At 40.9% G+C, this 13,058-nt stretch overlaps 1 protein-coding gene across 1 annotated transcript in view; it reads left to right on the forward strand.

The window, feature by feature from the left end:
• The first annotated feature begins 1,300 nt into the window (after positions 1–1,300).
• The window catches only part of SLC5A8 (solute carrier family 5 member 8), a 46,134-nt gene continuing 34,376 nt past the window's right edge, over positions 1,301–13,058 (forward strand). The window contains exons 1-3 of the mRNA XM_059404449.1: positions 1,301–1,739; positions 7,130–7,195; positions 8,609–8,660. Of these exons, the coding sequence (XP_059260432.1) occupies positions 1,389–1,739; positions 7,130–7,195; positions 8,609–8,660 (469 nt within the window). The 5' untranslated portion in view covers positions 1,301–1,388. The remainder of the gene's footprint in view (positions 1,740–7,129; positions 7,196–8,608; positions 8,661–13,058) is intronic.

Below are 13,058 nucleotides of genomic sequence, written 5' to 3' on the forward strand. Positions count from 1 at the left end.
ATAAAATCTGAAATAGCTTTCTTCCTTCACATAGTGGGTTGGGCTAAACGCATTCTGTGGATTGTTTACCAAGAATCACCTGGCAAATTATGCAGATGTATGACAATGAACAAGGTGGCCTGAAATAGACCTATGCTAGGGTACTTTTGACTGGAGGGTCTATTTTACAGGAAAAACCTGGAGTCACATTGCTTTACAAGTCTGACTCATGTATTGTTTGTAATATTTCAAGGCAAGCCAGTTAAAATATGACACGAGGACTGATACTGGATATGATCTTGTTTTCCATATGCTTTCAAGTGTCTTCACTTAAATGTATGTATTTATAACTACATTTAACATCTATCTACATGAACTCTACAAAATATAGTATTGTGATTTGAAGAACAAATTCCGAGATCAAAACCTTAAACCGCCACCATTTCCTTGGGCAAGTGTTTTCATCTTCCTATGCCAGTTCCCCCATTTGAAAAATGGAGATTATTCCTACCTCAAGGGTAATTGAAAGAATTACACTAGTTAATGTATAAGGTGCCAAGCATGTTCTGTGTCACATAGAACTTCTTAAATAGTAGGTATTATTTTTAAGGTATTATTATTAAAGAGTAAGTCTCCTTAAATAGTAGGTATTATTAATACTATAGGAACTGTCATGTTAAGGAGAGACTACCGGGGATCAGAAATGCTTATTGAATGAAAAGGCAGGCACCAATAGCGCAGATTTCTTCCTGTCCTTTGTAAATGCTTACCTGTCTAGGAACTGGAAGCTCAACTCAATGCGCACTGTCACAGGAATCGCCCATTAATTTATCAAGTAAGGCAATCTAGTTACTCCAGGTGTATCTTCTAAGGACCCGAACTGTTGAACTGGAAAGCTAAAAGTGCAGGCGTGACAAATACCCTTCGACCCATACCCCCCATGGGTCGCCAGCTTATTTAAAAGGTGCGTTCCCGCAGGTGCCAGTTGGTAACCTTTAGGCGGTCTCTAGAGACCCCCTGTCAGTTCGCGGCGGAACGCAGCTGAAGACTCGGGTTCTCCCAGGTGTCCGCGGCCACCCCGAGCCCTGCACCCGGTGAGGGTTTAGCGTGGCGGAGGTGCCCCTCTCCCCTCCGAAGTCCCAGTTAGAGGAGCTGCGCTGGCTCCCCTGGGCGCAGAGGCCACTGACGGCGCCTTCTCCCCGTCTCCGGGCCGCTCGCGGCCAGCTGGGGGACGGATACCTGGAGGACGCCTCCAATCCCCGCGGGCGCCACGCCCGCCGCGCCGGCGGCGGCCGCGCGGGGAATAAGTAGAGAGCGCCGGGCCGCAGAGGTAAAGCGCGGGCCCGGGCAGCGCGTCGCAGGGCCACCGTTTGTACGCAGGGCCTGGGCAGCCGCACGACCGAGCGACCATGGACCCGCCGCGGGGCATCGGCACCTTCGTGGTGTGGGACTACGTGGTGTTCGCCGGGATGCTGCTCATCTCGGCTGCCATTGGCATCTACTACGCCTTCGCCGGGGGTGGCCAGCAGACCTCCAAGGACTTCTTGATGGGCGGCCGCAGAATGACTGCCGTGCCGGTGGCGCTGTCCCTCACCGCCAGCTTCATGTCGGCAGTCACCGTCCTGGGCACCCCCACGGAGGTGTACCGTTTTGGGGCCATATTCAGCATCTTTGCCATCACTTACTTCTTTGTGGTGGCCATCAGCGCGGAGGTCTTCCTGCCGGTGTTCTACAAACTGGGAATTACCAGCACCTACGAGGTAAAAAGGGGGAAGGGGGCGCTGGGGAGAAAAAGGGGCAGGGCTTTTCAGGGTTTTGGAGGGATTTTTCTTGATGGCCGACTCTGCACCATGTCGAAATCCCTCCCTGTCCAGGTCCATGACCTCCCCTGAGGTCCCCTTTTGGGGAGAGTCGTCCAGTGAAGGCAACAGAATCTTGCATGAGCTCAGTGAAAAAGAGACATCTCCAATGTAAACGGAATGATTTGGACTAGTGCTCACAAAGGCCCTTTCTGCTTTGAGCATCTTTGATTCGGAGTCAAGGGGAAAGATTTTAATACTTTTTATTCTGGGGAGGGCAAGTGATCAAGTCTCAGCCCCTCCTCCTTGAAAGGAACGGCCTTGTCCCAGATTCCCAGACACCATTCGCTTTTCCGGGAAAGTTGGAGAAGAATTTGCACTCTCCCCTCCTAGCTTCCACACAGGCATGTTCCCTGGAGAGACAGATTCCCCAATGGTTAAGGTGCTGTAAGGAGTCTCAGTACCTGCATTTGAGACCAGATTCTACATTTACTAGCTGGGTAAACTTGGGTGATTTATTTTACCATTATGCCCCCCCCCTTTTTTTTTCATCTGAAAATGAAAACGATACCAACTACTTTATCCATTTGTTGGGAGGATTAAATGAGATGATTCAAATGTAGCATTCAGAATAGTGTCTGGAGCAGGGTGAGTGCTGGACGAACGCTGACCCTAAGTATTTGTGGTGGTAGGGGCAGAGGTGGTTGTTTTGGGGTCACTAGGAAGACTTGGCTGCAAGGTTATCCAACAGGCCTACCTTCTCTGTATCTGAAAAGATGATTAAGGAAAAAGATCTTTCCTGGTGCACAGCTCCGCTGGTTATAGGTGTTCTTCAGTTGTCTGCAGGAAAGGGCCTTGCAAAGATGGGGAATGTTTGGTTTAGTGTAAAGAGCTGTGAATGGGAGTGCGGAATTGGGGGTGGGGCATAAAAGCTCTGAGGTGTGGAGGGGCCTGTTCAGTGCCCTCACTGGTCTCCTTTTCCTAGGTACTATCCCATGAGCAACACGGATAAATAGGGCAGAGTTTCCTCTTTCACAGGTCATGATCCAAAGGGTGATTACACTCATTCCTTAGTCCTTGAGCTTAGGTACTGAGTGCTCTAATCCAGAGCTACTGGAAAGGTGGTTTCCTAGTGCGGCTGGTTCAACTGGTGCCAGCTACAGGGCCTCAATGGCACAAGTGTTGGTGACAAACGCCTGGGCTATAGTGACGCCATCCAGGGCGAGGCACCCCTGGGGCAGCATGCCTTCCACTCACTGGCCATTGTGTTTGGGAGAGTTCAGTCATCATCCCAGAAGTGAGCAGGATAGAATTTCTCTGTTTTGCTCAAAGGTAACAAAGCTGGCTGTCCCAGACCAAACTGTTTTCTCTCTCTCTCTCTCTCTCTCTTTTTTTTTTTATTTTGACCCTTATGGTGTTTTGAAAGAAAATTAATTTAGCATTTCTGATGTTGAGAAGTCAAATAAAATTCCAGATTATAGTTTCTTTTGAAAATTTAGAAGCCTGGGAGTGCCTGGGTGGCTCAGTTGGCTAAGCAGTTAAGTGTCTGCCTTTGGCTTAGGTCATGAACCCAGGGTCCTGGGATTGAGCCCCACTTCCGGTTCCCTGCTCAGCGGGGAACCTGCTTCTCCCTCTTCCTCTGCTGTTCCCTCTGCTTATGTGCTCTCACTCTCTTTCTGTCAAAAAAATAAATAAAATCTTTACAAAAATTTAGAAGAGTGATGACACTGGGCTCACATTCCCTGTGATGCAGGAACTCGTTTTAAAGCCATTGATTTCACCTCCTGTCAGTTTCTGTATTGAGGCCTCATCATTATAGGTGCATGGTTACTTTCTTATGATAGAGAGATCTTTATCTGCATTTTTGTCTTCCTCAAAAATGTGAAAGAGAAAAGGGACAGGGGTGAAGGGAGTACTTGGTTTTGAGAGAGAGAGATGAGATGACATATTTCTTAGTGGATATGAGGAATATTTCAACATTTTAACATATGAACACCTGGCTGATCCACTGGTGTATGTTACTTGATGAGCCCTTAGGCAGTTTGCATCCATGGGCTCTGATTTGTAGTTAACCAACTCTAGAACTCAGAAGAGGTTTCAAGAACCTTGCAAGAGGACTTCAGTCCCCAGAGAGGAATGCTCCTCTAATAAGCACTGACCCATGCCTCCTAAGGGGCAGCAACATTAACTCAACCAGAAACAGATTTCCAACACATTTCCCGTGGTGGAGCCTGTTAGCAGGGTTCCAGCCAAAAATGGCAAAAAGTTAATGTTTACCAAATGTTTAATACATGTGTGGCACTGGGCTGCATGTTTTTTACACATGCATTATCTGAATCAATACTCTAAACCATCCTTAGGGGGGGTACTATGAAAGCCCCATGTTGGCAGACAAAATTAAGCTACATGAGAGAGTGTGAGACAAAGTAGACACATGCCTGGGACTATGCAGTGGTGCCTCCTGTCTGCTTCTGAAAACTCTGGTAAGTCTGTTATACACCCAGGCAGGGTAATAGAGTGCAGAGAGAACAAGAGAAGTAGAACCAAACACCAAGGATTTGGGTGTGCTGGGGGTGTTCATGACTTGCGGGTGCCCAGCAGTAGGGGTCAGGGAGGTTAGATAACATGCTTTGTCCCTGACAGTTGGCCATAACAAACACTTTCTTGTGAGTATTTTTTGCATGTTTTGTGCTGAGAGGTGGAACCACCTACAGAGAATAAGAAGTCCAGCATCGAGGGATACCTTGGCATTCTAGCTCAATGTGAAATCTCTTCCTGCTTACATTTCTTTACTAGAATTAGCTGTTCAGAAGCATTTTTGTTATATATTTGTCCCTGCCTTCAAAGTATAGGCCTGATAGGTGTTTCGCCCATTCCAGACCCACAGACAAGAAGTAAAATGCAGGGATCCAGTTTCATTCCCCACTTTTTCAGGATCTTTCTGGATCCATGTAATCTGTGTGTTGGATCTGAGTTATCCAGAATATATGTGTGTGTATATGTATCTGTGTGTGTACATATATGTGTGTGTGTGTAAAATATGTATTTTTGGATTATATTTGTCTTTATTATTCATATATATTTATTTGTGAATATGTATGTATGCTTATAATTGTGAATTATATTAATCTGTGGATTTAGATCCAACTTCTTAATGTCTTAGTTTTGGGTTACAGTTTATAATATTTCCCCATCCATTTATATCATTCAATAGTTTCCAAACTCCTGCAAAGTAAGAGCGAAAAGAATTAATACTGTGATCCTCAATTTCAAGAAGAGGAGCCTAAGATCTCCAGTGACTGCCCCAAGCTTGTGCAGTCACAAGTAGGACTGGGTTGAGGGCTGGAGCTCCTCCGCAAAACTATAATGTGCTGCATATATTTTTTACCTGTCAGTTGTTTTGGAAGGTCCTACTATGTGTCAGTCCCCCTACTCAAAGCTATGGTCGGTTTCCTTGCTTACTTATTTGGAATAATATAGTTGTTCCCTGTCCAGATTTATGCATTAAATAGTCCTAGACTTGCATTGCGGCTTTGAGAGCTATAAGGTTGCAACTCTGGTGTTATCTCTTAGCTCCGGTGCCCTTTCCTCTAATAGGTAGTTCTGGCCTCAGGGAGTTGTTGGGAGGGCAGTGTACACAGCAAATACTCTAGAACTGTTACCTGTGATTATGGAGCAAAAATATCTGGTGTCGTTTCTCCAGACTATTACTTAATGTCAGTTTTTCCTTCCTCCTTTTTTTCTGGTATGAAGACTGTTGTCAGCTTTAAAATTCCCTCTACGAGAGTAATAGGATTCAAGTTAAAGAATGTTCGAGACCCCAGATTCTTTCCAACTTTAAAATTCTATGATTCTAACTCTATATTATAACATATAATATAGGAGATGAGCTGACTATATTTGAAGATATAGCAGATACCAAGGAGAGTATGAAAAATTGGCAGGGTTGTTGGCTCTGAACAGAAACTGACTTAGGCCAATTTAAGTAAAAAATAATTTATTTGGAAGGATATAGGGGTAGCCCATAGAACAGAGTGAAAAGCTGGATGACTAGCCTGTGAAAAGGACAGAAGCCAGTGAAGCCTCTATAGGCCACTGTTAGATCAGTCTGCTTCTGCTTCAATCATTTTCTGTCTTTATATTATACATCCAAGAGCCAAATACCCGTTGGAGAGAGGAACTGATTGGCTGAGCTTAGGTCATGTGACCATCCCTTAGTCAAAAGAGGCAGGACACCTTGATGGACAAGTCCATCACAATTGCCTGCAGTGGGAAAGGGCTGAGTCCCAAGTGAATCAGGGAAATGTCTGAAGTAGATAGCAAGAAAAGGGGAGAAGAGCACTTCACTCATTTTGAAGTTGCAGAATATAATCCACTTAAGTGAGATTCTGGGAAAGCCAAAACTAGGGATGGAGAACAGATCAATGATTGCCAAGGTTTAGGGTTTAGGGAACAGTTTGACTGTAAAGGAACAACATAACAAAGTTCTCCGAGGGTGATGGAACTATCCTGTAGGTGTGAAAATCCAATGAACTGTACTGTAAAGCAAGAGCCAATTTTGGTATATGTAAAGAAAAATAGTAGTAATATAGGAATACAGAATACAAATCACTTATAAAGTTGCTTTAAATTTTTTAAAAATTCAATTTAGTTAACATATAGTGAATGTGTTATTAATTGCAGAGGTAGAATTTGGTGATTCATCAGCTGCATATAGCACCCAGTGCCCATGACTTCACGTCCCCTTCTTAATGCCCATCATCCAGTTACCCCATCTCCCCATCAACCTCCCTTCTAGCAACCCTCGGTTTGTTTCCTATAGTTAAAAGTCTCTTACGGTTTGCCTCCCTTTATGTTTTTATCTTATTTTATTTTTTCTTCCCTTCCCCGATGTTCATCTGTTTTGTTTCTTAAATTCCACATATGAGGGGCGCCTGGGTGGCTCAGTGGGTTGAGCTGCTGCCTTCGGCTCGGGTCATGGTCTCGGGGTCCTGGGATCGAGTCCCGCGTCGGGCTCTCTGCTCAGCGGGGAGCCTGCTTCCCTCTCTCTCTCTCTCTCTGCCTGCCTCTCCGTCTACTTGTGATTTCTCTCTGTCAAATAAATAAATAAAATCTTTAAAAAAAAAAATTCCACATACGAGTGAAATCATGTGGTGTTTGTCTTTCTCTGACTGACTTCTTTCACTCTACTTTCTAGTTCCATCCGCATTGTTGCAAATGGCAAGATGTCATTCTTTTTGATGACTGAAGTTGTTTTGAATTTCTAACCCCTTTACTTCATAAGCAGATCATTTTTTAAAAGGTATATAAAGTTTTCACATATTAACCATTTCTCCCTTTTTTGGAAACAGTATTTAGAGCTTCGGTTTAACAAATGTGTCCGTCTCTGTGGAACAGTCCTCTTCATTGTTCAAACAGTAAGTCACTCTCCCTTAGTCTGCTTTACCTTCTGTTGTCTAAAATGTTTTCAGCCAAGGCACCTGGACTAAACTTATTTGGTAAGCACAGGAAAGATAAAAAAGAGGGGTTGAAAACAGGAGTAAACTAACTTTCCATTCTTCATCCAAGTTGCTGGAGGCTTGTCTCTTCATTTATATCCATCTTCCTCTTGGCAGCTGAGTGCTTTAGGGATGGGTTTGATCATGGAAGTCCAGGAAGGACTTTTCATTCTCATCCTTATTTGTAATTCACTTCCCCAATCACAAGCTACCGAAGCATTTGCAACAGGGTCACAGAGTGCCTTTGTAAATTGTTTAACTTGACTCCATTTTATGTTTCTGTAAATTGTATAACTTAGATTGGTCATTGGTCAAAGAAAGGAGCCCTTTGGGGTCTGGCAGAGATCCTGACAAAGAACTGAAGCTGGTAGCTTGCATTTACCAACTGTTCAGACCCTCTTTGTGTAATTTTTAGAAATGCCTACAGAAATGAAAAGTGGAGAACAGGTGTTAGAAAGATGGTCCATGGCCTTGTTTTCAAATCTTCAACTTGGTCAGGATAATGACTGTGGAAGTCTGGTTCCTTCTTGCAAAAAAGAGGAAAGCTTTAGCATCTCTCGCTTGAAGGACTTATTTCCGTTGATCTACCCATGTAATATAATCAATCATTCAAATACTGTAATATGGCTTTTTTCATATGTTTTTATAGAGTAAACATGGACTCATAGAGAATCATAGAACCATAATACATTTTTATAGAAAAAATCACATAGAATATATATGATATATTTGAAAGATCAAATGCAGTGGAAATGATGTTCTGAGAAAAAAGACCATATTTATCATCCCTGGATTAATAAATATTTGTTAGGTATGTGAGTGGAAAATAACATATAGAAAAGATGGAATATGATTTTTGTTGGATTTCAGGATTTTTTAGTGTAAATACATACTTTTGTTTAATTAGTGAGCATGAAAACTTTTTAAAACCAGTTTACAAAATTTTCACTGTTTTCCCTGTTAATTATGTAGTGATTAAAATAGTTTGAAATCATGTGAATGGGGAATCATCTCATTTTAAACTTGTATTTTTTCTTCCTAATTGTTTAGATTGAGGAGAGTTGATTTCAAGCTTGAGGGGATGAATCAGTGATTATCTGCACTAAGCACCATGTGAAAAGTCCATAATTTTAACAAAATGGGTCATATAAGATTTTTGTAAACTATGACCACACCACAAACAGGAGAATCAACTCCACTTAAATAACATTTTCAAGTTACAAACACATTTTATTAAGTATATTGAAACTACTGTTTTAACTCATTGTTGAGGTTATAGAAAAAATTGACTTTATTTTATAATTCATACAGTTTGTTTCTTTTTTCTCGTAGATTTTGTATACTGGAATTGTTATTTATGCTCCTGCCCTGGCTTTGAATCAAGGTATATTTTGGAGTTACCAGTTATGTCACATTTTGGGGGTCATTTTTAATAGAACTTATTCTCTCTTTGAGGAGCTGTGGAGTTGGAGGGATGTTTCCAGTAACCTTCATCAGCTTGAGGGGAGCAAGGTGGGCTTAGTATTTAGCAGCTTCTTTGCATTTCTGGATCCATAGCTCCAAAAGATCTATGATTAATAGAAGGGCCGACTTCCCGGAGGAGTGAATCTCTGAAGTGCCAACCCACCATGCTCCATTCCTTCAGAATGAACGCCCCCTATTGTCTAAATCATGAATGGCTGCGCTTTCTTCCTTGGTGGAAGTCCATAGTCAAGAGGCTTCTGTGTTACTCAGCTCAACTCCATAGTAAAATGTGGCAGAGAGAGAGCTTTCCTTATTTCCATTTCTATTGTTGTCCAAAATGCAAGAGAAGGAGATTTGTTTGATTTGAAATATCAGCTCACTCCTAGTGACAAAATGAAAGTGGCTATGGTGTCCTCTTTAAACAAATATATGAAGATGGTGCTGATTGACATACTCCTGTACTCTCTGGTTTTGGGTATATAAAAGCCATGGAACTGGAATAGTTTCCTGGGGCAAAGATGCCTGTTAGTCATATCCTTAGAAGGCTTTGGGAAAACCCCATATCCTTTGGATTCTTATCAATCAGATGTTAGTTTATCATTTATGCTTCCTTATGAAATGTACAGGTGTAGTCTGATGGGGAAAATGTGATGTAATTCCTGGAGTTAATATAAAATGGAAAGCCCTGCTAAACCCACACTCTAATTTCCTGCTTTCATGGCAGATGGATAATAATTATTACCTAAGTTTATAAAGTACAACAGTATCATTATAAAATATTCCATTATATAACATGCTCTTGAATTCTGAATGTCAGGCATGTTCCAAGTCAATATTACCAACATCATGATCAAGCCATTTCATGTGTAAAGAGCTAACTTATAAACTTCATAAGTTACCTATTGGCAGTAAGTATAATTAAAGATGTGGCCTTAGGGTTTTAAAGTGCAGTTCTGGCAGTAAGAGAGTTCTGTCTTCCATCTATGAAGAAATCAAGGACTCTGATCTTATCAGTTTACTGGGCTATTCCGTAGGAATTAGGGCCCAAGAAGCTGCTGAATTTTGACTACTTGAATATCAGTTGCATATATTACTGTGGCCAAAGATAAATATAGTACTTGGTATGCAACAGATGTGCCATAGAAACTTGTTTAACTGAAATGAATCTTAACACTCTCTAAGTGTTAAGATTCATTTTTACCTTAAAAAAATTTTACCTTTTAAAAAAATATTGAAAACTTTAAATAAATATATGCTAGAAAAAAGAAAATAGTATATTGAACTCTAATGTATACTTTACACGAAAAATTATCAACTCTTGGTTTGGTTCACTCTGTTTCCCTCAGTAGAGTATTTTGCTGTACATCTGAAGTATTTCATAGTTTCATCTGAATTCAGTATCTTTTAAAAATAATGATGTGCTAATTATAACATTGTATTATATTATAATGATTTAAGATTTGTATCTATTGCAAAATGACTACCACAATGTCTAGTTAACCTCTGTCTCCATACCCAGTTACAAAAGCTCTTTTTTTTGGGATGAGAGCCTTTAATATTTACTCTGTTGGCAACTTATAATGTGTAATACAGGATTATTAATTATAGTCATGTACCTTAAATCTCTGTGACTTAGGTATTTTATAACTAGAAGTTCATACCGGGATGTGTTTTGTACATACAATTATACCATATTCATATCTAAAATATTAACATTAGTTTTGGGATGCCTGTGTGGTTCAATTGATTAAGTGACTGCCTTTGGCTAAGGTCATGATCCCAATAGTCCTGGGATTGAATCCCGTATTGGTCTCCCAGCTTAGCGGGGAGCCTGCTTCTCCCTCTGCCTGCCGTTCCCACTGATTGTACTCTCTCTCTCTCTCTCTGACAAATAAATAATCTTGAAAAAATAAATAAAATATGAACATTATTAAAAAAAATCAATATGAAGTCAGTGTTCAGCTTTCCTTGATTTTTTTTTTCAGTGTTTGTTAGAATCAGGACTGAAATAAGTTTATGCAGATGCAATTAGTTGATTTGATAAATTTTTCTTTCTCACTTTTAAAACCTTTTTCTTTATAAATAGGCTCCACACCTAGCATGGATCCCAATGCAGGGCTTAAAATCACAACCCTGAGATCACGACCTGAGCTGAGGTCAAGAGTCAGATGCTTAACTAACTGAGCCATACAGACGCCCCTCTTGCTTCTTATTTTCTTATTATTCATTTATTTATTTATTTGACAGACAGAGATCACAAGTAGGCAGAGACGCAGGCAGAGAGAGAGGGAGGAAACAGGCTCCCACTGAGCAGAGAGCCCGATATGGGACTCGATCCCAGGACCCTGGTATCATGACCGAAGACAGAGGCTTTAACCCACTGAGCCACCTAGGTGGCCCCCCTCTTGTTTCTTGAAATTAAAAACCATTTTTTGTTGAAACACAACTTATACACAATAAAATGTACAGAAATTAAGTGTACAGTTGAACTAGTTTTAAACAATTGTACATAGTTATGTGACCATCACTCAACTGGATACAGACTATTTTTACCATTTAATCCTAGGAGATTTTCTTGTGCTTCTTTCTAATAAATTCCCCTGCCAACCCAAGCTGCCACTCTCTGACTTTTTTGTCAACCATGAATTAGTTTTCCCTTTTCTTAGATTTTATATAAATGGAATCATGTAGTGCCTCTTTTGTAACTGGTTTATTTTGCTCAACAAAATATTTTTCAGGAGTTAATTCCTGTTTATTGCTAATATTTTATCATCTGTATCTCTACAGTCTGTTTATCCATCAACAACGTTGGGCACTTTTAGGCCATTATGAATTAAGACTATTAAGATCATTCTTGTACAGGTTTTGTTTTGTCTCGCTTTGCTTTTTTTTAAGTTCATTTGCATTTGTTACAAACTTTTAAAGCAGAATGTGACTTGAACACTGCATTTCCACTCACAGAACTTGCTAAGTTACTTTTTGAGCAGCTTTACAACACACCTAAATAGGCTTATAATTTTGCTAAACAACGCTCTTCTTTGGAAAACATACCTATAGATAATTATTCCCATCAAGTTGGTTCAGTTTAACATATGAGTTTCTAGGTGCCTGGTACATGCAGCTGATAACTATAGGGGATAGAAGATTTAAAAAATAGATCCTAGAAGGTAAAAGTTGTTTTAACCAATATTTTTCTTTTAAACATCAAGGTATAGCTCAGAACACTTTAGTGACAAAAAATTTGGGCCTTACTAAGGAATCTGCTTGATTGCTAAACACTTTTTGTTTTTAAGATTTTATTTATTTATTTATTTATTTATTTATGTGACAGACAGAAATCACAAGTAGGCAGAGAGACAGGCAGAGAAAGAGGAGGAAGCAGGCTCCCTGCTGAGCAGAGAGCCTGATGCAGGGCTCCATACCAGGACCTGGGATCATGACAGGAGCCAAGGGCAGAGGCTTTAACCCACTGAGCCACCCAGGGGCCCCGATTCCTAAACACTTTAGACCACACAGTCAACATTAGTTTACATACATCTTAAAACAAATGTTACCTTGTTCCATTAAAATAAGCCAGTGTGGAACTAGGAATGGAAAAGGAGCTGGGCTTTAGTTCCTAAATATCACAGCATCTCACTCACAAAGAAATCTTATCTTCCCCTTAAATAGTTCTTGCCATGTCATAGAGATTTTTTTTAAAAGATTTTTTTATTTTATTTTATTTATTTGACAGAGAGAGATCACAAGTAGGCAGAGAGGCAGGCAGAGAGAGAGAGAGGAGGAAGCCGGCTCCCTGCTGAGCAGAGAGCCCGATGCGGGACTCGATCCCAGGATCCTGAGATCATGACCTGAGCCGAAGGCAGCGGCTTAACCCACTGAGCCATCCAGGCGCCCGAGATTTTTAAAATATTAACAAAAAATAAAGAACAACATCCTTGAAATATATTATCCCCCCCCCCCCAAAAGAAAATATATTACCAGAAGGAATAACAATAAAGTATTGAATATATGTACAAATAATTCTTGGGGCAGCACATATTCTGCTTCTTCCATACGTGATATGTTGTCATCTCCTTTGAGGGGCACCATCTCTTTGGTTATGGCAACATTGCCAGCATCAGAAGTAGCGTCCTCTTCATCAATACCAAGACCAGATTTGGTCATCCTGTAGATTCTGGTAGCCTGTGTCTGAGGAGTTGCTTTTTTTTTTTTTTAAGATTTTATTTATTTATTTGACAGAGAGAAATCACAAGTAGATGGAGAGGCAGGCAGAGAGAGAGGAAGGGAAGCAGGCTCCCTGCTGAGCAGAGAGCCCAAT

The sequence above is a fragment of the Mustela nigripes genome, chromosome 6 (assembly GCF_022355385.1).
Source record: "Mustela nigripes isolate SB6536 chromosome 6, MUSNIG.SB6536, whole genome shotgun sequence".
Lineage (NCBI taxonomy): Eukaryota > Metazoa > Chordata > Mammalia > Carnivora > Mustelidae > Mustela > Mustela nigripes.